Consider the following 24,741-nt stretch of genomic DNA (forward strand, 5'->3'; position numbering starts at 1 on the left):
GCGCAATGCCTTCACGAAGAACCACTCGCGCTCGTATCAACCCAACGTTCTTCGAAAAAGAAACACCTCAACTAATCCTTGCCTTTACATGCTTCTTGTGCGCACAAATGCCGGGACTTGTGGTGAATGTGATATCAATGACCCTGATGAAGAATGTGTAGCACAGAAAAAAGCCCCAGGAGTGGAAATCAGGAGAATTAGTCTACTTGGTGATTTCTGAATTCAGCTGTCGAAGGGCTGTGGCTTAATTACCACGACTCTAGTGGTCCCCGCAGAATGTTTGGTTGTCTGCGCAGGGTCTCCCCGCGTTTGGCCTATATCACGCAACCCATATAGCAATCATGCGCACCCAGCCTATTTGGAAACCACCCACTCGCGTGGCAAACATGTCCAATGAGGGTTAAATATGCAGTAATGGAGGCAATTAATTCTCCATACAAAGATATCATTGGTCTTCTGCGCAACCCTGCGCATGCGCGCAGTTCTGAACCTTCGACGGTCCCATGAGCAGGCTACGCCGGAGCAAGCATATGCGTTGCCAGTGCATTAATACCTGCAGGGCCCACCAACCATCGGTAGTAGCTATAGGATCGTCGTCGACAAGAAGCTCGGGGATGCAGATCCTACACCTACCTGCAGAGTATTTAGAGTACTCGTTACTAGAGTAGTAGTGGCCTACCTCGCGACCGCGAGGTCCTCCCACATGAGAATTTTTTCCACCTCCGTGTAGTAGTTGATCACCTCTGACCACCTCCGTGTAGTATTTGACCACCTCCGGTAGTTAATTAATTTTTGCCTTAGCCATCTCATAGCCAGCTCCCACCGCATTGACCTGGCCAGCTCCCGCAAATGGGGTAGTGATCCAGCTCTTTCAGTTATGTAGTAATGATGTATCTCCAGCATAGTAGTTGCCGAGCTTTCCCAGTCGCCCATCGCCAGTTCCATTGCCAGCTCCAGTACTTGCAATATCAGTTCTCTCAGTTACGGCCTCCAGCGGAATCTGATGCACTCAGTCCAGTATATATAGAAATGACCCGCTTCCAACGTTGGTGTGTCGTGCTTGCTAAACCTCCTAATAGATTCTTTGGCGTTTCCTGACTGAACTGGGTCTGCATATGGGTGGTATGCAGACCCAGTTCAGTCCGGGCCTGATTGGTCGACAGCGACAGGGGTGATTTAGTAAGCACGACACATCAAAGTGCTGTGCACTCACGGAAGGGGAGTAGGAGGACGGGGCCATAATTCTAGAGGAAAATTTGGATTGGAGAGAGCAGGAGGTGAGGCGGGGGGCCGACGGTCCCCCCATAGAAGGCCTTCCTCAATTACTTCATACTCAAAACCCAAAGTACAACTCGCGGTCGCGAGCTGGCCCATTACTACATGTAGTCTTCTACTATCTACTATCTACTATCTACTATCTACTATCTACTATCTACTATCTACTATCTAATATCTGGTACTAGAGTAGATTAACGATTTTTCAAACGGTCTGGCAGCTGATTGGATGTCGGGCGCAGGGGTGTTTACTAAGCACGACACATCAAAGTACTAGGGTGTAGCGAAAAGTGATCAGAATCTGATGACAAATACACGTATTCACCGCAGCATTCACTTATCAGATTCTGATCATTTACCGTCAACACCCGGTACTGAGCACTCACGGGGCCTAAAGCCCCTCATAATTCTAGAGAAATTAAACTGAGGAGGCGGAATGGGGGGGCCGAAGGCCCCCATTGAAGGCCTTCCATAATTATTTGATACTCACAATCCAAGGTCAACTCGCGGTCGCGAGCCATTACTAGAAACGAGTACCACAAAACTAGTGTTACCTGCTGGTGATTGACAGGGGGGATGTAAAATTAACCTGGTTCCCTACCAAGATTGTGTCACTTCAAATCCTTTCCGCTCAACCACAACAGAGAAAGATTAGAGGCTGTATACCTGTTCCCCTATTGATTATACCAGTATGGAATGGGAGTCTGACTAAAAGATTCAACCCACACTTTCTTATTGATCATATTCTCGGATTGAGAGTCGACCTTGCACCCTATAGATCCATTGAACACCACAGTGCTCACGTTCACAGTCAATTAATGGCCACGTAATTCAGAGCGTGATAGGTTATCATTTCAATATGTTTTATGATGATTGGGGAAGAACTGTGGGGACCGCTGAAACTGCATGAACGATGCTAAGACAGATATTTTCCGTGATAGACCATTCAAATCTGGAACATCCAAAACACTTGATGCTATATGATACATAATTGCCTAACAAAGCTCCCAGTCATCCTGCTCACCCTGCTCGCTCCAGGTTAGGAACTCGCGGGCATCCCCGGCCGGATGTGCAGCCCATTTGCTTCCAAAGTTGCCAAGCAGATCTCCAAATCGAAACGTAAATTCCCCCGCATCCGCCCCACAGATCACACCACTATCTGTTGCGACTCGCACATGGGCTGTAGCTCCCACAGCGGCAGGATTGTTGGGAAGGGATAGACGGACAATATCGCTTCGGGTCAGAACCTTGTTCTTGTCATCACGCCCAAACTGGACCGCAGAAACTCGAAATTTCGTCTTTTGTTTGTCCGAGACCAGGATATTGGATGATGAAGGATCGAGGGACCAGTAGAGCTCGGGCTGCCGTATATTGCGAATGAAGTAAGAGCAATTGTGAACCCAATCTCGCCCAGGAATTACAGGAGCAGCATCCCATATCCGGCTGGGACCATCATGAAGAAGAGTTGGCATTATCCTCCCCTTGACTGAATCCGGCATACCGAGATTCGCTCCCAATATATCGAAGAGGGACATCCATGGATCGCCGTCGGTAGTATCGTATAGCCAGAACTGTGGATTGTTGCGTTCAAGCCTTGTGAAGCGTGACCTCCCCCGAGTGTCCTTGAGCTCCTTGCATGCTCGAAAGAACTCGTCCGCAACGTAACGGGACTCGCAGGTGAGAATTTGACGCGCCCATTGTCCACATCTACTATCTTTCTCCTTGTACCATCTCAAGTACACGTAGTAAAGGCTCATATTGAAAGATATGTAGGTACTAGTAGTGGTGGAAGGTTGGCTTTTGATCAAAATGACAAGATGACTATGGCGTATCTGAAAGTACTGCCAATAGGAAGTTCATCTTGACGTTTTATAATTGAGATTTTGACGTGGTCGTACAGTACAATCAGCATAGACAGTGGTGACATGGCGCAAAGCTTTCATGCGCAGACTATACCACTCGACTCGATCGATCCTGAACCGTCCGCTGTTACCTTGATTCCTGTCCAGTCTTCTGCCGGCATAGGACCTCCATCATAAACTGCGCATATCGGAAAATATTGTGAAAATCGAGACTCGGATTAACCTCTGATTGATGACCTCGTGGGGGTCTGAGGGGCTGGCTTCATGCATTCAAGACGACATGATTAATGGCTACCCGCGTTTGGCTGAGTAAGAATATGTCATATATACCTGAATGATGCTGCAGATTAACCTAGAGCACCTTGATGCAGATGCAATATTGTTGGCAACCAATATCCTTTATCATATTTCTAATTCTTAGTATATAAATGGTCATGTGGCGCAGATGTATTATGCAGTGCATATATGACGATATATTGCAGAAATGGAGGACTAAATTAAATATAATAGCAGAATCTCAAGACTGCAATAGAGACTTTTAGCCAGTACCTTAAAGCAACGAACAAAAAGATTATTTATTCCCAAGATTTCCAAAACATGCAAATTGGATGCAAGTTGGATGTGATATAATATTTTCGACTGCAAGACTTAAGGATACGCCTAGAGATATTTTCAATCCCAATGCCTAAGATGCCCCTCTCGGAGTAACCTTGAGACTATGCGGGCCAAGGAACTAACGCAAGCAGAATGGTCTTGGGAATTAATAATTTTTCGTTTGTGGATTTTTTGTTGCTGGCTAAAAGTCTCTAATCAATGAGTCTAACTTGGCTGTAGCTCATTTTAAACTTTAAATTGCCGAAATAAACAATGAAGTGCTGGACGCTCTCAGGCTGCAGGTTTGTTTAAGGCTCAACGCGTTACTGCCTAGTGGGAACAAACCTTGCGAGCCCCCGTAGCTTGAGATTTTTAATTCGAGAGACTATATAACTATATATACCTCAAGGTTATACAGAGGTATTATATATATATAGCTCATGAGGATTGTCAACCACCTAACACTATATCATATCATTCAGCCATCAATTAAACTAGAAGCCCAACAATCATTATTATTCACGCGCTAGAAATCAGCAATGTTTCCTCTGGGTGTGCGAAGTCGACATAATAGGAGAGGTGAAAAACCATTAATTGGACCTGGTTCATTCATCCCGAATCTACTTGGAGAGGTTGGTCACGTAGAGTCTTCTATATCGTTCCCAACGTATACAGCTACCAGCCTATTATCACCCTCGCTCTCGCCCTCGCCCTTGCCATCGCCCTCAGCACGAGAGCAAGGGTCGCCCCCTCTCGGTAACGCTTACAATGTCCCGGGCTAATATTATGGACAGATGCCGGACAATAGACAACCGGCGAGACCCAACACAGAAAACACTTGGAATTCCGGCCAACAAACAGCAGGCGGCACTGGAGCACCACAACAGAATCCCGTTCAACAACAAGTACCGGCTACGAAGCCCACACCGTCAAAGAACACTTTCAGTACAAACGTACCGGTACGGTTGCTCTGATATGAGCTGAATCAAGAAGAGTGTACATATACGCAATATGAGCTAACGCTTGGTATCAAGGATCATACAATAGGCTTTCACCAATTGTACCCGCCGGGCGAGGGAGGTGGGCATGATGCCCAAGTGGAGTAAGCTATACGAACCTAAAAACCCAGTTTCGTCTAGCCAGGCGGCGTTTAAAACTAATCATTTATTTCCTCAGTATTATTGCGATACATGGACTTGCCGAAAATGCGTACTCAGCCTGGACAGAAACGAAGTCTGACAAACTCTGGCTTCGCGACTTCCTTCCACAGTACCTTCTGAGTCGCCACAACATAAAGTCTCGTGTTATGACCTTTGGGTATCAATCAGGCGTATTCACGCAAAACGCGTACGAGAATAGTGGCAGACTGCATACCTTTTCAGAGCAACTCCTGAACCATCTTGCGGACTCGGACCGCACCTCGCCTGACGGGGTATTAAACATATAGCCATAAACATTAGTTTCGGATAATGGCGTGCTAACTTTGAGTCTAGTCCTATCGTCCAATCTTGTTCATTTGCCATTCACTTGGTGGGCTCGTGATCAAAGCGGTAAGCTGGTTAAACCACTCCAAAGACAATTCTGAATTAAAGCACACAGCCTGAGCATGCATGAGCTTATACTTCAAGTAAATAAAAAAAAAGTCCTTAAACCTGGCCTTCAGCAAATCATATCAGTACCCTGGAATAGTGGATAGTACCAAATCCATAATGTTTCTAGGAACTCCCCACGCAGGAGGCGACTTGGCGGTGTGGGCCGGTCTCCTTGGGAGACTATCAGCCGGTCTACAATTAAATGCAAGGTCTTCGGACGACTTCAAGACATGGTCCGGCACGCTCATGGATCTTGCTACAAACTTTGTTGACAGGGCTCCGAGGTTAAAGATCACAACATTCTTCGAGACCAAGGCTTTAGGTGATCATATAGTGCGTTATATACTCCCTTGCAGTTCCCGAACGAAATCCCCCCAACAGATATCATGTAACTAAGATTTGTATCAGATTGTCGACGAAGGATCTGCCCGGATGAATCTCCAAAACGAAAGAACTGTCCCCCTTGATGGCGATCACCTAAGCATTTGCAAGTTCGCGACGATGAATGAGAATGCCGCAAGTACAGTGCTGAAGAGGATTGCGAGAACAGTGGAAGAAATTTTTAAAGAAGCCGCGGCAGAAAAGGCGGCGGCAGAAAAGGCCGCGGAAGAAAAGGCCACGGAAGAAAAGGGCCACAGACAGGTCGCAGAATTACCTGCGACTCCTCTCTAGCAGGCCGCCCGCCCCTTTCAAGGATATTTGACTGATGTGATCGTTATATATGGGTCTATACGATATACGAATTGATAAGATTGATATTCGATCATTATTTATTCCACTCTTTCTTATGTTCTGGATACTGGTGCCTGGTGAGGAGTAGGTTATAGTGGAGGCGCAATTGAAATATCATGTTTACTATACTCTCTTAGCTTGGTTTTTCATGAGATTAAACAACGTACACTTCCTCCAAGCAACATGTACTTCAACAGATGGTTTGTGCATCTTAATCTAGCGCCCGTAGGCCCAATGCACATCTTGGATGCGTATTAAAACACATTTATTGATAGATTGAAGGATGTTTAGACTGTGTACATACTTAATGTATTGCGGGTTAAAAGAGAAAAGGCGGCAATCATGTATTACCGGCCATGTATCATCCATGGCCAACCACAGTACCGAAGAAGCGGGTGGATCCAGTACCATACCTGGGAGAATACTGCAAGATTACGGTATTGCTACGGTATTACTACGGTACAATAGTTAAAACTCCGATGAATTCGAGAGTTTTGTGAAACTCCGTATTGGTAGAGTACCTATCTTCTTTTTGGTTCTATAATTCTTGCAGGTAGGATGCCATCAGGTAGGATGCGATCTTTCCCTGGTGCAAAATAAAACCAGCCATAGTTTATAAAGTAACCTAACGTTTTAATTGGTTCTGTCATGAGAGTCTTTAGTCACCACGAATTAGGAATCCACGAACAAACAATTTCCAGTTTAATTCCAAGAAGATAAGTCTGCGTATATACATTATATCCTTGATCAATGCTCAGAGGATCATATTCCCATATATCATCCATGGGCCATTGGTTCTCAGATCCAGCTATCTAGCCCTCGAAGCCTCGATTACTACATGTATACAACCGAGACATAAAACCTCACTCGATTCTGATTTGACACCATTACGTATGTAAATACATACCCCGCACTGAACTATTGTACTCGGGGCTGTGCGGGTACCCCGCGTTCAAAAACGTCAGGAAGTTACGAGTATGTAGATCTCTCTCCTTGCGTATGCATAGAATACTCTCTCGTCTGAACCCCTGTCCGCGCATCTGCAGGTCCTGCCGTTCGGGCCGTAGTCTTTTTAACGTTTCCAAACTGGACTGAGTCTGCATATGGAAGTAGAGCCTGTATGACAACCATCTTTTGGTGGTATGCAGACCCAGTCCAGTCCAAAATTTCAACTAGGAGTGGGTCCAGAAAAAGAACAGGAACATGCAAGTGGCGATTACAGGGATTATTTGTATTCAGTGGCGCCGCTCTGCCATACAAATAGAGCACCCGGGCAACGTGGTCATTGCAATGGCACGTGGGCATTGGGCTGGCTCGGGGGTGCTCCTCGTCCGGTGTATATATGGTGCCGGTCTTAAAGAACAAAAATGATGAAGAACAAAGTGACTTAATATCTATCATGGTTACGAAGATATACCGCAGAATCTCAGGAATAACGAATCGGACTGGGCTGGAATACCACTTACCCATTGGTCAAGATGACCAAAAGTTACGCTTTGGGTCTGTGGGATTGAGGCTCAACAAGCATTTGACCAATCCGAAGGCCAATATTCCAGTCCAGTTCGATTCGTTATTCCTGAGATTTTGCGGTATAAGAGATTGAAATACCGCAAAAACGCGAAGAATTTGCTAGCTCCGTGAGATCAAAATTACTTCTATGGGAAACATCTGACGTGGATCGATGCCATCCAACCAATCACTTGAGAGATAATCCTTGGACTGAACTAGCGAACTTCTCGAGGTTTTGCGGTAGGTTGTTCGTGTATGTGAAAAGCGCCAAGAGTGAATAAAGTGGAATATGCAGTATTATCCCTTAAGCTAGATTTGTATGAGAGATCTACTATCACAAAATGTGCTTTTTCTTGGTGGCAGCATTTTCGCGACAGGTTAAGGGATACAGTCGCAAGTCGATATGCCGGATCTCAATACACCGGATCCCTTACTGTCCCGTACGAAATCCTGGGGGATTTCAATTTTCTCACCGCGAAATCAATTTGCTACCCCGGATTTCTTGGGAATATTTGCTATCCCGCACGAGATTTAGTGAATCTTGGCCATCCGGCATAGCGAGGTGCGACTGTACCTGTTTGGACCCCCAAAAAAGCAAACCTGACTGAGCCGTGGCAGTGATGCAGCAAAGTGGCCCCCTTATTGGCTCATGAGGCCCTATTGCAGCCACAATTTTTCCACTTTCATATGCCGCCGTGTTGTCGCGCTGTGTAGGTACACTTATACGCGAGTACCGAGAGCTGACGACTTGGGTCCAATCCCTTTCTGCATAAAATACATAAATTGATGCTTTTTGCCAACAGTAGATCTCGCATATATACATGTACTACTAATTTCTTGACAGAAAAGCGCCAAATACACCTTTTTGTATGCCATCATGTAATATTTGTCGTGTTCGGAAACGCTATGAAATTATGAGCATATATACACAAGTATGCACTTCACATTTACCAACACGCGTCTCAGTAAAAAACCGTTTGTGTACCTGGGCTCTATGTAGTGGTAATTTTATTTACCGCAGATCCTTTTTATAAACGATTTATGTAGCTAGATGTGTGTTTGCTCTCAAGTGTGCTCTGGAAATGTATCAAATGATGTATTGTTCATCTCTTTTGGGGATGCTAGGACCAGATAGCGCCATCTTCCCCCTCCCCTTATTTCGATAAGAGATGTCGAGCCTCAATTAATGTCCTTACTAATTATCGTTAGAATATATACTTTCTGTGGCTTCGCCAAGATAATTATGGCTAGATAGTTACCTCACGAGCAAGTCCGCTTAGCGTAACCTTTGCTATCTGTACCGAGATTGAGAAGTTGATTTAGCCATTTCAAGCATTGGCAAAGATTGGGGAATTCAGGATAGATATGGGCAGGAAAGTACCTTATCCAACATGTCCTTGCTGAAAGAACTTCCATCGAAGGCAATACCAAGGTTATCTATTGGAAAGGTATCAGCGATGTACATATTTGAGATACGTTTCCCTCACCTGGCTCGCAATGAATATGTGGTCTTATCTCTTGGTTCTTCTCCAACTCGGCAACCAATTTTGCTGCTTCTCCGTTCCCTCCAGCGTCACAAAACTGAAAGAAGACAGCTGATACAACACAGGAGATGTTAACGAACAGGAAACCACGAGTCGATTTGAGAATAATCTGAACGGGTATAACTAACATGACTCGCCACCAGGGAAGGACTTCAATTGGGATATCCAGTCATGTAAGACAGCTGATAGTTTGCCTGTCACTTCTCCGAAAGCCTAACTCGTGGTATTTCTGCATCAGACAATGTTTGGCGAATGCGGATTAGCCTAGCTATTATATCATGGGGATGCCACCTGTCCATTCACAACGACAAGAACAAGGAGTGGTCTCTTCATCTCCTTGGTTATCAATGGCTTGAGTATTTTGTTCTCCAACTGATTTCCGGTTCTCCTGTGCCCAGCATAATCATGGATCTTTAACAATTTTGTGATACCCGCTTCGTCGATATGATCTGCAATTTCGTTCCCGTTGAGAAACCGAATTGTTTGAATTTTACCCTGTTCACCTGTACCACAGTGGGAATATATGCGGATAAGAGCCGTCAGGAAGCCCATAAGATTGTTGATCGCTACCCTCCCATTTGACGTCATCGACCTGGTGTCGTCTGTGGTCACCAGGACGTGTTAGACGGCGTGCACTCAAGGGCTTTGCGGCGTGGTGAGCGGTACTTACCAATTAATATCGCTACATCATAGATTGTCAATAGCGCAAACGCAGCTAAGCTTCCATGATTAATGCCGATAGCGTTTGCCAGGGCCCCAGCTTGTTCGGCGTTGGCTCGCAGGTGATTCCTTAGCTGTCTCTCATCACCTCCACCGAATAGCCTCTGTAGGCCGTTTCTCGTGATATGAGTCACAAGGGAATCAAGGTATGGATTAGGAGGGGCATCGGTGGAGTTCTTTGGTGTGGGATCGCTTCCTGTTGGAGAGTTGCTAACTACTGCCGGAGGGTTGCTAACTCCTGTCGAGTGGTCCTTATCTTTTTGAGTGGATGCCGCAGGCTTTCGTTCCTCATCTTCGTCTTTGCTGTTCTCGTGCCTATCCACCTTGGAGTTTCTCGGTGATGTAGGGTACTTCTTTCCGCGCACAGGTATGTTAGCCACTGAGAAAGGGTGACGGGAACATGAAGAACTTGTTATTCTATGCTGTCTTACTTTAACATATTCATCTAAACCGCCGTAAGTCTCTTGCACCGTCCGTTCGAACGCTCCATCGTCAGATAGTGCTTGGATGGTCTTGCCGTCTTTTCGTTGGTGCGTTCGCGAAGCCCCTTTCAAGATGTGCACCATCTCGAAATCACAATTTCGAATAGCTTTAAACAATGGTGTTTCGCCTTCTGCGTCGGCTGCTTCGAGATCTGCCTTCTTTTCGATGAGATATCGTGCTATGTCATGATGTCGATTCTGAACAGCGATGTGAAGCGGAGTCAGCTCGCAAGTACGGCATCGTACTGCGATGCTGCAATTTCTCTCCACCAAAGCCTCGACGATCTCAATGTCCCCCGTTCTCGCCGATAGCCATAGCGGGGTTCGTCCATGATTGTCCGGGGAGTCGATATCTGCTGATTGGCATCCAAGGAGGGATTTAACGATGACAGGCTCATCTATAGAGATTGCGAGATGTAGCGGGGTTTGTCCATTGCCGTCCTGACTATTTGGATTTGCGTGATGCTTGAGAAGGGCGTCAACAATCTTAGGTATCTTCTTGGAAATTGCCAGGTGTAGGGGTGTTGTATTGTCATGCCGTTTGTCGTTGACACAGCCCTGATTACTTGCGATGTAATCGACAATGGCCGCAGGAGTCGACTCCTCATCGTAGACGTCAATCCTGTCGAAAATATTACTCATGGGATTTATTTCTCAAATATCGTGGTTAAGGTTTAGTCGTGGCGTGGCGTAAGATGCTTGGGGAGTGGTGCACAATGAAGAAGAAGACAAGTGTGATGTTGAATGGATACCAAAGTTGATACTAGCTGACATGATCATGAGATAGATTTCGGTATGATGCATATTTAATGATATTGGACTTTTGGTTGTCTTGGACAATTATATTACATAAGCCTTTATAAATCAATTCACCATTCTTGATCCTAAACTCGGGGACTGGACATGCAGCATTGAGGCTAATTGAACCAGCGTCGACGACTATTTGAAATCTACCCGGGTGCTAATCGAGATTGCCCGTCGTGAATTTGGCAGTCAATCGCTTGATCAGCTGGACGGATCCAAAGAACATTTCTTTAGAAACAATAATACTCATACATCACCGGCCCTTTTGGTTGGTTCCCTTCATGATCACTCCCAAGAACCAATGCGAGATTAATCGATTCAAAATATACAGCTACATTTAGCAACTTCAATCAATATAGGTATGCATACTGCGTCTCCCCCCCAGTAACGATCCTAAGCGCACAAGGGTCCCGGCCCATAGATGATAAGATCAAATACTTCCTACTCGAGTCTTCGTCAAATAGAAAGCTAGGAGATCAAGGGTGCCGAGACCGTTCCACATGCCTTGAAGGAAGTTAATTGGGTTGTACTGTATAAGAAGGATCTCGGGGGGTAAGGTCCAAAGCAGGACTGAGGTATATTTGCGCGTACTAATTAGTAGTATTCCTGCAACTTGTGTATAAATCTGCCCGATCATATGCAGTAGGCATGGGCACCAAATGTATTATTAAGGATCTCTCTTTAGAAATTTCTACTCGTGTGCGACCGCTTGTTAAAAAATTTAATTCCTGAAAGTCGATCTCAGAGGAATTGATCAGGGCATCTAGATTCCGGACAGCGAGGTTGCAGAAAGCGCTGTGTACTCGTGCCACTTAGGTAGAAAAGGATATATACGTTTATACCTTCCGTCAGGGATAATTTCTATGACTGATTGGAACTGTATTACCTACTACCGGCATTATGGGGTGAATTCGAGGTTTGAAGTTTGGCACATGATATGCGGTTAGTGTTGAGTCGTACGGCCGATCTTCGCGCTGCGCACGGTGGTTGCATCGGAATATATACATATGATATGCTTATACACGCGGCACGTTTCATAACACTCACACCCACACCCAGACGATCCTCATTCGTGGGGGTTATACATGCATACTTGCGGTGAAATTAAGTATTGTCCCAATTGCGCTGGCAACTATTCAACCCCACCAAACTTGAGACCCTATAAAACCACAACCAATAGCTAAAACCAAGTGTATTAAAGTCATAGTCATTTTTATGCTCAAAAGTAATTATCTCCTACTTTAATTATCATGGTTATGGTGGTGGTTGGTGGGCCTATAAAGGAAATGGTGAGGTCAATGGTTGCTATCGCGAGAGACAATACTTAATTTCACCGCAAGTACAAGCGCCCTAGCAAATCGAGATAATCAGGTGACCTATTAACGAGATCGCTATCGTTGTTGTATTCGTAACGAAACAGCTCTGTATAAGGAAAGCAGCAACAATCCAATGTGGCTATGCTGAATGCCTTTGAACCTGACCGCAAGGAAAATGTAAACATATATCAATCTAGCGGCCCTCCTGTATTTCCCTTGTTTGGTAATTCCGTGCTTGATTTCACGCTAGAACCAATCCGCAGGCCCGAAGTATGAACGTTTACTCGCCCTGAAGCTATATCACCATTGAATATCACACTTTATATCAGAACAATGAAAATAAAATCCCTCACCTATAGCTCATGTGTATAGAAAGCCGGTAGTCACATAGATATGAACTTGTGTAACATCTATTACCAGAGTGACAGGGTCACAAGTTCTTGAATCCAATAACGCCCACCACCTACTACATGTACTTACTACCAATGGCCTTCAGATTTATTAGCTCCTAGCTTCTCTGGCTGCCTTCGTGGGCTTGCCGCCCGTACCACCAGGGCCTCGTACCGTTTATCTTGTGCAGAAATCGCACGAGATCATCACTGAATATACCCTCTTCAATCTAGACCCCCGACGACCATAACCACATTTAAGGGCCGTTAAAGGGCACCTCATACCCCCCCCCCCCAAATTCCCTCTCATCTCTTAGCTCCACATTATTTCTTGAAGTCCTCCCTCACTGACTTCAGATATGTCTTCCACCCTCTTTGGAGCTCTTGCATCGGCGCCGAATGGCGAGTCAGTTCATCATGTGTACCAGACGGAAGAGAATACCCTCATCGAGAAGACCTTGACCAATGAGCAGTGGTCCTTGCCTAAAATCCTAGGTCCCGCTAAGGCAGGGACTGCGGCGGCAGCTTGCTTTCTAGATCCAAAGGTCAGTGCCCTACTCTAAACATCATCTCCGGTAGTGCAATCAATATTCTTACACAGGCTGACTATTTCAAGGGAGTTATTGTTTCGCTTGACGAGACGGGGATTCTCCAGGACCATGTATACGACCCCGACGAGGATGAGTGGCAGGACGGATCACTTTCGAGTTTGAAAATCAAAGCCCATCCTGAATCAAAGCTAGCTATCACCATACACGATGAGTTTGTTCGTCTCTACTACCAATGCCCTTCCGGAGGAATTGCAGAAGCTACCTGCGACGCTTTAATTGTTTGGGAACCATCCAAGGAGCTTTCGGTTCCAAAGCCCATTGCTGGCGCAGGTATATGTGTGGCCTCAACTGATGACAGCCTCTGCTTGAGCTACGTTCACCAGGATGGATCACTCCATCGATCCACGTACCAGAATGGGGATTGGACAGGTAATCAAAATTCTCCCTGCCCCATCAATCAAGCCTAGTAGTAATGCATAGACATTCCTGACCTATCATTGCATTAGACACAAGCCTAGGCAACACCACCGATGGGGCCCCTCCGGTCCGCATCCTGGCACTTATCGGTAGTGCTAGCATTTGTTACAGCACAAAGTCCGGCGATCTGATGGCGGTTGATAACACCGGTACACATCAAAGGCTAGGTGAGATCAATAAAGATGGTGAGGTGCAAACGTTTGGCGGTAAGGAATGCGGCGGTCTTGGCGGCAATTGGCAGGTTGGCGGCGGTATTGGTATTGGTATTGGCGGCGGTATTGGTATTGGTGGCGGCTTTAATGGTGGTTTCAATGCTGGCGGTGGCTGGGCACCATTACCGGGAATGGATGGCTTGCAAGGTTTGATGGCCGCTTTGGGAGGGCGCGGATCCATCCGCATTCATCAAAGAAGGGATAGAGCGCATGTTAGAATCAGGATGAGGTAGTTTAGGTACCTGTTTATATATTCACTATTAGCTATCTATGTGAATGGAGATGAGGTTGCTTTTTAATTTCTAGGTGTACCTATGACTACTTGCGGTGAAATTAAGTATTGTCTCTCGCGATAGCAACCTTCGACCTCACCATTTCGTTCATAGGCCCACCACCACCATAACCATGATAATTAAAGTAGGAGATAATTACTTTTGAGCATGAAAATGACTATGACTTTAATACACTTGGTTTTAGCTATTGGTTGTGGTTTTATAGGGTCTCGATCAAGTTTGGTGGGGTTGAATAGTTGCCAGCGCAATTGGGACAATGCTTAATTTCACCGCAAGTAGCTAGCCATCTAATGCCTCAAAGCTTTCAAATCTTCATGAAACTCAGTTGAAGTTGCACGTACTAGGCTGGATATATGTAATCGTATGGCGGTTCTACTTCGTGTTCTGCCTGCATAATGTCATAAAAGCTAGTATGCATCTCCATTCTTCTATCCCTTAGACGGTTAGGTCGGATGTAAATGGGGATCACCAGCCGCATATAGCAGGTATGATATTGTGAACTCTATGACTGGAGGTGTTTGGTACCGCTTGCCACGATCTGATAATCATCTCACCGTGATAGTATGAGTTTTTCAGCGTTCAACATATCATACCTGCTGTATGCGCCTGGTGATCCCCATTCATATCCGGCCTGACCGTCTAAGGGATAGATCATTTAGCTTTAATTTAAGTATACACAGCTTGGAACATGTAATTGAGGGTTTAATAACTCCAGAATCATAAGAGTTATTCCGGTTCTGCAGAATTCCCTCCAGCCCACAGATTGAAACTAAATCGAGTCCCACATATAGATTGGGTCCAAATAGTACAATATCGATCCCTCTTGTGCTTGTTGAGAACTGGACTCCCTTGATATGTACACTCCGGTGGGGTGGGGAGTGTTGAATGCTTGACTGTGTGTTCTTCACCGTATACTTCATACCGACCTGCAGATATGACCCCCTTCGATGACAATGATTTCAATGTATGCGTGATGTAGCTCAACTCGAAATCAACGGTGATCCAAGAGGGGGTTTACCCTTTTTTCTATTCGTCATGTATGTACATATATATATATAATATCCCCCAGGACCCCGTCGTGCGGGGCTTTCCAAGGCACACTTAGTATATGTGGGGGGTAAGTGTCTCACCTTTACTCGTAGTTTTTTGGCGTTTCCGGACGCAACTGCTATTGCATGCCATACAAAAGATAGCCTTGGCGAGTCTTTTCTGTGCATGCAATAGCAGTTGCGTCCGGAAACGCCAAAAAACTACGAGTAGTAAATTTGAGCTTAAAGCTATTTCACCAGGACTCGTGTGATGCACGAGTTGGGATAACCCGCATCCCCATTCCCCCATTCCCCCGCTCCCCACTGCCCCACTCCCTCCCTAACGTACGTACGAGAAAGTGGAGAAATTATGAGAGTGATTGCGTTCATAAAGTTTAATTGTTACTTCTCTTTCTCTCCCCTTCGCTTCTTATTAACCAACTGTACATGCATGCCATTCGCCCCGTACCCTTCAGCTCTTCCATTGGTTTGTCAGTTGCTTAGGAATTAATGCGTGACTTTATCAACCCTGTGCCTAATCAAGCATGTTAGATCCCTTAAATTAAACCTTTGTTTGTGTCAAAGTATCACCCGCTACGGACCTTATTCTAGCCAGACACCTGCAGTATACAAGCTAGTCCTAACCTTGGTGCCGAGTAACCAGGACCGAGAAGACTTTATCTCTGCACACAGTGCCCGCAGATCTCCTTGAACAACAGCACTCTACTCCGCGCTCTCAAAATATATCCTATATACGGGACCCATCAAGTCAAAGCTCTACGGTTTCCCCCAGTTGTTGTCCAACACTACCCAAAGTCATATCTTTCTCCATACCTACCCTTAACTGCGCAACTCGCACGCCCGATCACCTTGGACTCCACCGAGACAGTAATGAGCCCCTGGCAGGATGTCCTAGCGCTTGGCGGAGTGCAGGTTGGGGAGATATTGCAGGCGGAGATGGCAGTGAAAGGTAGCAATTTGCTCTCTACCGCCGGGCCTATGATGTGCACTTGTCGTCTTGAAATGACCTTTGTTGAAAAAGGTAGGATCTTTAATTCCCCGTCTGTATGATTGGTACCAGTACAGGGCTGAGTATAGTGCACAGGGGGTACGGTGAAAGCTCAGGGTACTGGGTTTCTTATCAACTTGCCTGAAAGGTACAAGAAGGATGTCATAATGACGGCCGGGCATAACCTTGTGTCAAGTAGTGGTGTCTATGCGGAGAGCATCGATGTTGAATTCTTCGTGTCCTCACCCGTCACCGTGCGCAGGGACAAGAATCAGTACTTCGCCTCGCAAAGCTATGAGAGGATGCCAAACGCTGCCAACGGAGTCAACGACTATGGCGTTATCATGATTAGTAAAGGTGATGTGAAATATTCCGGGGGGCACCCCGGTGGCTTTGGCTACAGCCTGCTTATTCCCAAGGAAGAATTGATTGGGGTTAGGGCGACCGTTTATGGGTATCCAGTCAGAGAGGGGAATCAACGTCCAGGTCCATACCATGCATTTGGTAAAATCATAGCCGTGGGGGATGGGCGAATCGAGTATGGGCTTACAACGCTTGGGGGACACAGCGGTGGGCCTGTCTGCGTAGAACGTGAGGGCGTGCAGGGAACAGTTTACAGTGTGGTTGGGATTCAGTAAGTTTAGCATATCCTGAACCTCATATCTCGCCCGAACAGTTATTCAGGGGTGATCGATTGCTCATTTTAAAACACATGTAGTAATTATGGGTCGGTGGGAAAGAACATCGGATCGCTTTTGACATGCGACATCTTGATTGAACTATTCGCTCAGCTTGAGGAGAAAAGATCCCTTGAACTCGGGCTAAAGGTTGGCAGTACAAATATCTTCCTGAAGATTCCACCAGCATCTGGATCAAAAGCTCTCGTCCGGCAATCTAGGGACAGATACACAAATATCTCTTTCGTTCCGGTTGAGACGTATTCAGAAGAGAATGGCGCCAGTCCGCCGAAGTGTGTAATCGCTACATCACTTCTCAGGCCGGTCACGTATCTTGAGTTTCATCAAAACGGAAGCTCAGGTGAGGTAAGGACGGTTCGGGGTGAGGACCTCACCGACAATCGCCCAACTGAGAAAAATGTTGTGATCATGGAGCATGGGAGCGCCGGGAAGGCTCTGTGGTTTCAAATTTCAACATTGAAAACTCCAGAAAGCTATTATCTACTCAGGGTTAATATGGAAGAGTTCAATAAACGGACAGGCTCAAAGCATGGCTGTGACTGTACAGCACGTGAAGGCCCGGATGTCGAGCTTATAAGGTGTCCGAGCAAAACCACTGTATGAGTATACCTCTTCCCAAACTCCATCAGAAGACTACTGACCTGAGTCGCAATAGTATTCCAAGTTCACGTTCGCGTGACAACAACTTGTATAGTCCCCATCACCGGGCCAGGCCTCCTATGTACTTGGACTTTTATTCTTGATTATTACTTTCTATACTTGTTACCTTTCACCATGTACCACCTAGAATGTAGATCGCTTATTGTTTCAATGGGGTGTCTTGGCAAACCTGGAGGCTGGGTATTCACAAGGTATCACTCGCTTGTGGGTTAGGGTTATATTTAAAAATGGAATACCTTTATTTCTGGGGAATAAGCCCATGGGCTTAAAGCAAAGTAGTGGTAGGAAAATGCTTGCTGATTGGCTTAAGTCACGGGAATATGCATACACCACCAGTTATCCTTGACTTTCCTCCCACCACTTTGCTTTAAGCCCACGGGCTTACTTCCCAGAAATAACGGTAGCTCTATTTATTTTTGTTAAATTCATTAATCATATGCAAACGATATAGCTTCATTGCAGCTGGCTTGATTCATCCAATCCTATATCTATGTGGCTCCGGCTGTTTGACTGTGAGATAGGAGTCCGGAGTGAAGCGAGTATGTAATATACGTCTCCCGAATCTCGAATCGAGTACAGTTTGGTAATATGGAAATGCCCGTTTCTTATCCCCATCAACGTGTTTTAATCCAACGCATACGTAACTTAGAGGTGCACTGTGGAGCCGAGCAGGATGGGAGTACAGGAAGCGAATAACCGAGAGATGCACAAAGTCCCGGCAAATAATTGAATACTTGGAGGGGTTGGCATTCAGCACGTGTGTCTAGTGATAGAGCAGAAATTTCTATTAACGGCAATCTTTGATCGCTCCAATTAACCATAGCCCATTGTAAACTAGGTAGAGCGCTGTCGTGGTCTATCATGTGAGTCGTATTAGAGCCTAATGCACCCACTCTATCGAGTATACTACATTGATAGCACTATTCAGACAGATGTATTACCAAACCTGAGCATTTTACGAAACAATTATCCCTATTTTAAGTTGCCAGCCAACAAATGCTGGCTTATCCCCCACCCAGAAAAACAAGTAAAGTTGGTGGTTTCCTAACAGATCTAGCTATCTCTCCTATCAAATAAGTGATCCCACACAAATTTCGATTCTCTACCATCGGGGCCGGCAATCGGCGGCTTAAGAGATACAAGGATAAGCTTGGACCGTATTTCTCACTAGTTCATCGAATCTTATCGGGTGGAGGTCAGCAGGACGATTAGAGCATTAATATGATATATGTGGGTATTCGCGTATATTTTACACAAAAGACCTATCCCCATGTACAGGCAGGTATAACGCGTAATCCTTACTACATGACGCAGCATTGAGTGGTATAATTGAACGGGATGGATATGATATGATGTTTTAGTAGCTCTGTTATTGTTCATTTTCATCGATGCCGACGTACCGATACAGCTGAATCAGTATTCTCGATTCACAGAAGCCAAGCACAATATTCGGCCATATTTCCTCCATGTGAGATGGCGGCTTTCGTAGTAGAAATATGGCGTAAATAAGGCAGAAGGATGGGGACTAAAACACTCCAATGCCTGAAAAACATTGCATACAGCGCGTACGTGTGCTGATTAGATCAAATATTACAAGTGGCCCAAAACCAGCCATAGCCCGCAAGTGTTATGAACGCAAAAGATCGACAGCCTGATATGATCTGTTTTTACATGATGCGTTCCATCAAAGAGCGTTCCGGCACGTGGGCTATTACGACTGCTACCTATAACATTTTGAGTGCCGTCTTCCCCGGTGTTTGTGGATCAGTCCTCGCGTTTACAATTAAATTTTAAATGTGCATGAATGAGTGATAAATGCACCATTATCCATATATCTGTAGAAAAAGCGCAGTGCGCGTGATGCTGTACAGTACAGCCTTGTTTCAAGATGCGGCGGTTGTATGCATATCATAACATCTTGCGTAATGCACTGCATGCCGCATTGGTTTAAAGTGACAGCTGTTAGACGGCGCATCCAATGCAAATCCTAAGATACCCGTTCGTTTATTCGAATCGATGGAGTGCTACTTATTCTTATGCGATCAGTAACATATCGGAACAGAATGTGTGTGAGCACCTGCGTATTTCAACCCGCCTTGCAGTGTGGACACCAATCGGTTCTGTTGGAAAGAAAATAATAGTGGGGCACTCGGTCTTGGCAGATGCCGTGAAGATCCAGTATGTAGCATTATAATGCACTGCCTACCTATATGCATCTATGGGCCGCCCCCGTGTTACCAGTACCAGCATACATTTAGTTGACCATGGAACGGGAGTTCTACATATGGGATTGAGCGAAAGCCTGCACCTCGAGTATGTACGATAATAGAGTAATGCACCTATCTCATAAACCGTCGGGAAGTGAGACATTGGCTTGCGGCGCCAAGTACGGTCTGAGTTGCCTTTTCCAAGAAAAGGTCTCGTCTTGAAGCACCAGGCGCACCATCAGGCATACCAGGTGCACCAAGACCCTTGCTTAGCTGTAGAGCGGACGAGGTTTTGCCAAGACGAGCGAATTCACCTCGAGCTCGTCTTGGCGACAACCATATCTTGCTGATGTATCTTTTGACACCTGCTATCACCCCACTATAGTCACCAAGACAATAGTGTGATGTTTTAGTACGATAGATATCTAAGTGTAGTATGATGGTGAAATACAAGGTCTAGTTTTAAGAACAGTGATTTATCCTAGTACCAAGACGCCAAGACCATAGCTGGTCTTATGGGCTCATGATCTAACACCTTCTGTCTAACACCCGATGATCTACTAGTATTACCAAATGTGCGAAAGCCAGTCCTCCTGTCACATATGTAATATGCACAGTGTCCCTGAGGGCATAGTGGCGCAGTTGACATTGAGAAGGGAAATGTAAATATATGGAGTACTATGAATATCGAAGCTTTCAGTCATTTCCCGAGGTTTAATGTTTCCGGCATTTCCTACTTGTTGTCTTGAGCTGTAAACAACGGTTCTGGTGATCCATCCAGGAACGTTCATGGTACAGGCTACCCATTGATGGTACGCTTCAGAACTATGGTTCTAGGGCCCCATTGACGGAACTTTCCCCGTACGGGTCGTCCCGTTCAATGAACGTACCCCGGGTGGGTAGCTCCCAGTGTATGGACCTGAACACCCCTACAGTACTCTTGAACAGAGGTTCGCCCTACACCCCACTGTCACTCTCAAGTATAATAAAGTATAAACGAGCTGGGAGATTTTAGGGTTCCGGTAAGGGACAACCAATGATAGAACCTTCGTAGCTATAAAATCAAAGAATTTGTCACTTTAGCTCTAGCTTGGCTTGGGAGCTTGAGATTCGTCCCATAAGCATGAGCCTTACCCTCTACGAGAGAAGACGAGACCTGTAGTTGGGCAAGACAATTAGTCTCGAGACTCAATTCAGCAGTCTTGAGACGTCTCGAAACAATGTAAAATGTTGAAAAATAGAGTATTTTCCAGGCGGATGGTTTAATACGTGTACAGTCGGGTCTCCCTATAAGGGTACGATGGGACCGCAAGATGGTACCCTTATAGGACAGGTACCTTTATAGGTTTATAAGGGTTAGGGTTTATGTCCGGGCTTGGGTCGGTTTTCGAGATTTTCGACAGTTCTGGGGGTAAAATAGTCTGCCTGTTGGGTAGGATGTAACCTTTAAACTTAACGGATATGATATAATACAGAGTTTTGCGTATAGGAGTTGGACCAAAGTTGCATTTTGCCCTCTGTAGCAGACCATTTTCACAAAATAACCCCTTACCCTCATTTCTCTATAAGGGTACAGCACAAAAAACCATCTCAAAGTCATAAGGGTATTCTTATAGCACTTTACCCTTAATTTACTATACAAAAAAAATGGGCCCCTACACCGCACTCCTTATAGGGCGATTATTCTTATAGGGGGTACCCTTATAGGGAGACCCGACTGTACATGCAAACTCAAGAATATATCCAAACCCTAACCCTAATTTTGGTTTTAATTCTGTAGTTTACAAGGCCTCATTACTACAATTGGCGTCAAGTTGAAACTTATCTCTGGAGGTGGAGCTGTGGTCTCGAGACTTTGCGCGAGATCTACCCTAGGTCTCTTTAGCCACAAGACCCTCTCTTCCCAAATGCGAGAGAAGACGAGATCCAGAGAAGTCTCGTCTTGTTTTGTGTTGTGTGCATCACTAGGCTCAAGCTAAAGTTACTGTAGGTACCTGGTCTCGAGTTAGAGCTACTGGATGCATCTGGAGTCGAGCCAGGGCTCCTGTACCCGTGTGGGGGCTCTGATTTTGAGTACAGATGTTCACAGAGCTACTGGGGGCGTGGCGGAACTTTACGGGCAAGCACAGGTGATATCAAAACCCCGGGCAGCTGGACGAGTACAGGTGGTATCCAGCTACAGACGGCCTGTCAGAGCGAGGTTTTGCAATGTTAGTGATCATGACATCCGTTGGTGGGGCATTCCATGGCACTCTATAATGCATACCTGTATTCATGTGTCGATGGAAAACCTAATCTTCTCTCTGCCCATAGGAGTATGATGCTAATGCTAACGGCTTAATTTAACTTTTCTTGTACCTGTTAATCATTCTTGGAACCAATTCAAGGCCCCGTAACAGTACAGGAAATCTGTTCGTCATAAAATATCACTCGGTGAGCCCAAATCACGGAATTTTGATTTTGGGCTTCTAAGCCTTGGTGTTATGACTCGATTCATAGCTCACCGCCGCAATTGATATTGCCCCATGCCAAGCCCCAATGATCCAAATTGCTGAAACTGAAGTATCTTCTCGAGCACTCCATAGCGACAACTGGTATCACAACCACCGAGAATCTGGCAGCAAACCTTTCAACGCAATCTAAGCATGGTAGCATCTGGCACTCTAGCACCTGACATAGTTGTTCTAATGAATGTTGACTAGTTGATGGCTTTCTGGCCCACTGCTCCTCGCCAAACAGAAACCGTTGGTTATCATATCTTCACAGTCTATCACTCGCAGCTGCTGCTCGCATCCTGGAAAGGTATCGCGAGTTATCAAAATTATCCGGACATTGTTGCAACCAAACCCCCAACTTCAACGCCGCATTCCTCCACAACCACCAGGAGAGAGTACAAGAGATTTGATTTCTGTGATTTCTTATGCATCCATTATCTTAAGCTTCAATATGAGCCGTTGAAGTGGTTTAAAAATTTGGTTATTCTAGCCGATTTGTGTGGTTCCGACGCGAGCGTCCGGATAATTTTGAGAACCCACAATTCCTAAAGATATTGACAATCTCATATCATCGATTCAGTGCCCCGTTGTATCCTAACTCAACTTTCAAAAGGTTTATCTTCTAGTCCCATCAATAGCTTCTACAAAAGCGGAAACGAAACTAAACATCTGCAAGCCTTTATTAGACCCTGTCAGTGAGATTTACTGATAGAAATTTTACCTCTGGTTCTTTTCTTCGGGTGGTCAACACTCTGCTTCGAATTGCATATTTGACTTCTTTGAAATAAGTGATACTAAGGTGGGATTTCGCCTCGTATTCAATTGTCGGGCCTATTTCTACATAGGATGGATGCCTCTTGTCCATTCTCGCAACATGTATTTCAAACCGTCGTTCTAACCATCTTTTTCATTCATCTCCTACGGTTCATCTTCTCTTTGGACAATGTTTGTCAGTGTTGGGGGATCGTTCTGCATGGACATCATTATGTTTTCTCGTACTTCTGCTGCCGTGACAGCTTGTGCTACTTGTCTTCTTGTCGGCTTGCATTTCTGCCTCTTAGTTTTGAGATTTCCTAGAGCTTCAATCGTAGGTGTATAGGTCTAGTCTCCAACCTCTAGATTTTCTAGACCACTCTTGATCCTCACTGACATCGGTAGCTAAAGACACTCTAAGCCATCCAAAGGAGCTGTTAATCACCCCACATCTTTGAGCGGAAAACTATAACTAAATGGCCACCAGGGATCCACAGTGGATTCTCGCGCCTTGCTTACCTAGCTCCGCACCTCGACCCCCCATTCGTTCTAGCGCCGAACCTTGCACCCACACTCGCCTCGCGCCCACCGCCTCTGCCTCGCACCTCCGCCTCCACCAGCACCAAATCCAGCGCCTCCGCCTGCAGCACCGCCTCCGCCTGCACCACCAAATCGAGCGCTTGCACGTCCGCCTCCGCCTGCAGCACCTTCGCCGCCAGCACTAATTGCAGGTAATTGCATCTCCGCCAGCAGCACTTCGGCCGGCGAGGGCGAGTGATAATATGTGACTGGGGATCCGAGTGAGATTCCATGATTGGCTAGGGTTAGCTAGGGTTAGTCATTTCTTGTGACCCAGGGAGACAGGGTGTTTTGAAGAGGGTCCTCAGTGGCTGACATAAGTGACAGAGCTAGGTACAAGATCAGATCAGCTACGTCATGGTTGAAGACTAACTCTCAAACCATCGGCAGTGGTTGTTTGTGCATGGTGAGAGACGGTGAGAGACTCCCGACGGTGGCTGTTCTTGTATAGTGGAAGACCCTCGACCACGTTGGCCATTGAGTAGGGTAACCTTTGACATAAGGGTTACTCTGTTCTTGCCCTTAGTGCTTAGTCTCTGTAACGAAGTTTCATGGATCGATTAGTTAGTATACTGGGTTACGAGGAGTTGGATTAGTCAGAAAGATTCTATTGGGTTCTATCGGGTTCTGCGGGTTGTAAGTGTATGAGTCACTTTGGATTTGTCATCGCTTGGATTTCTTTGGGTATATTAGGTGGTTTCGTTCTTATTTCTCGTTTTCTTTTTTCTCTTTCTTTTACTACGCAACGTCTTCTGTACCTATGCTGTCTACTACTATATAATATTATTTCCTCTTCTTTACTCAAGAAGACCACCGTACTGCTGCTCCCCTTGTCCCGTTAACCTTTACCAACGCTAGAGTCACTCAGGACCCCTCTTGCAGGCTCTCCCACTGATCTCGACTACCTCCTTCATACCCTGCGGAATACTCGCTACTCGTCCCCTTGAGACAGGTGTACGG

The 24,741-nt window shown here is 45.7% G+C and overlaps 6 protein-coding genes across 6 annotated transcripts; 3 read left to right on the forward strand and 3 right to left on the reverse strand.

Annotated features, from left to right (window-relative positions):
* Positions 1-2,270: 2,270 nt before the first annotated feature.
* Positions 2,271-3,032, reverse strand: H6S33_001909 (uncharacterized protein; the record flags this gene model as incomplete). Its single annotated transcript, XM_044833775.1, has 1 exon — positions 2,271-3,032. One exon carries the CDS (start codon positions 3,030-3,032, stop codon positions 2,271-2,273), a length of 762 nt encoding a protein of 253 aa, XP_044693052.1.
* Positions 3,033-4,270: 1,238 nt separating this feature from the next.
* Positions 4,271-5,995, forward strand: H6S33_001910 (uncharacterized protein; the record flags this gene model as incomplete). The annotated part of the gene is made up of 7 exons (XM_044833786.1): positions 4,271-4,363; positions 4,526-4,690; positions 4,766-4,833; positions 4,908-5,163; positions 5,225-5,281; positions 5,375-5,656; positions 5,732-5,995. The coding sequence occupies 7 exons, from the start codon at positions 4,271-4,273 to the stop codon at positions 5,993-5,995; spliced, it is 1,185 nt and encodes a 394-aa protein (XP_044693053.1).
* A 3,389-nt stretch (positions 5,996-9,384) lies between these two features.
* H6S33_001911 (uncharacterized protein) lies at positions 9,385-10,952 on the reverse strand (the record flags this gene model as incomplete). The annotated part of the gene is made up of 3 exons (XM_044833797.1): positions 9,385-9,710; positions 9,779-10,181; positions 10,260-10,952. The coding sequence occupies 3 exons, from the start codon at positions 10,950-10,952 to the stop codon at positions 9,385-9,387; spliced, it is 1,422 nt and encodes a 473-aa protein (XP_044693054.1).
* A 2,226-nt stretch (positions 10,953-13,178) lies between these two features.
* On the forward strand, positions 13,179-14,292 carry H6S33_001912 (uncharacterized protein; the record flags this gene model as incomplete). Its single annotated transcript, XM_044833342.1, has 3 exons — positions 13,179-13,364; positions 13,436-13,799; positions 13,877-14,292. The coding sequence occupies 3 exons, from the start codon at positions 13,179-13,181 to the stop codon at positions 14,290-14,292; spliced, it is 966 nt and encodes a 321-aa protein (XP_044693055.1).
* Positions 14,293-16,271: 1,979 nt separating this feature from the next.
* H6S33_001913 (uncharacterized protein) lies at positions 16,272-17,766 on the forward strand (the record flags this gene model as incomplete). Its single annotated transcript, XM_044833353.1, has 4 exons — positions 16,272-16,422; positions 16,486-17,023; positions 17,108-17,684; positions 17,743-17,766. The coding sequence occupies 4 exons, from the start codon at positions 16,272-16,274 to the stop codon at positions 17,764-17,766; spliced, it is 1,290 nt and encodes a 429-aa protein (XP_044693056.1).
* A 5,764-nt stretch (positions 17,767-23,530) lies between these two features.
* On the reverse strand, positions 23,531-24,014 carry H6S33_001914 (uncharacterized protein; the record flags this gene model as incomplete). Its single annotated transcript, XM_044833364.1, has 2 exons — positions 23,531-23,636; positions 23,722-24,014. The coding sequence occupies 2 exons, from the start codon at positions 24,012-24,014 to the stop codon at positions 23,531-23,533; spliced, it is 399 nt and encodes a 132-aa protein (XP_044693057.1).
* Between the last annotated feature and the right edge of the window lie 727 nt (positions 24,015-24,741).

Source organism: Morchella sextelata, assembly GCF_020137385.1.
Source record: "Morchella sextelata strain SCLS chromosome Unknown scls_12, whole genome shotgun sequence".
NCBI classification, from domain to species: domain Eukaryota; kingdom Fungi; phylum Ascomycota; class Pezizomycetes; order Pezizales; family Morchellaceae; genus Morchella; species Morchella sextelata.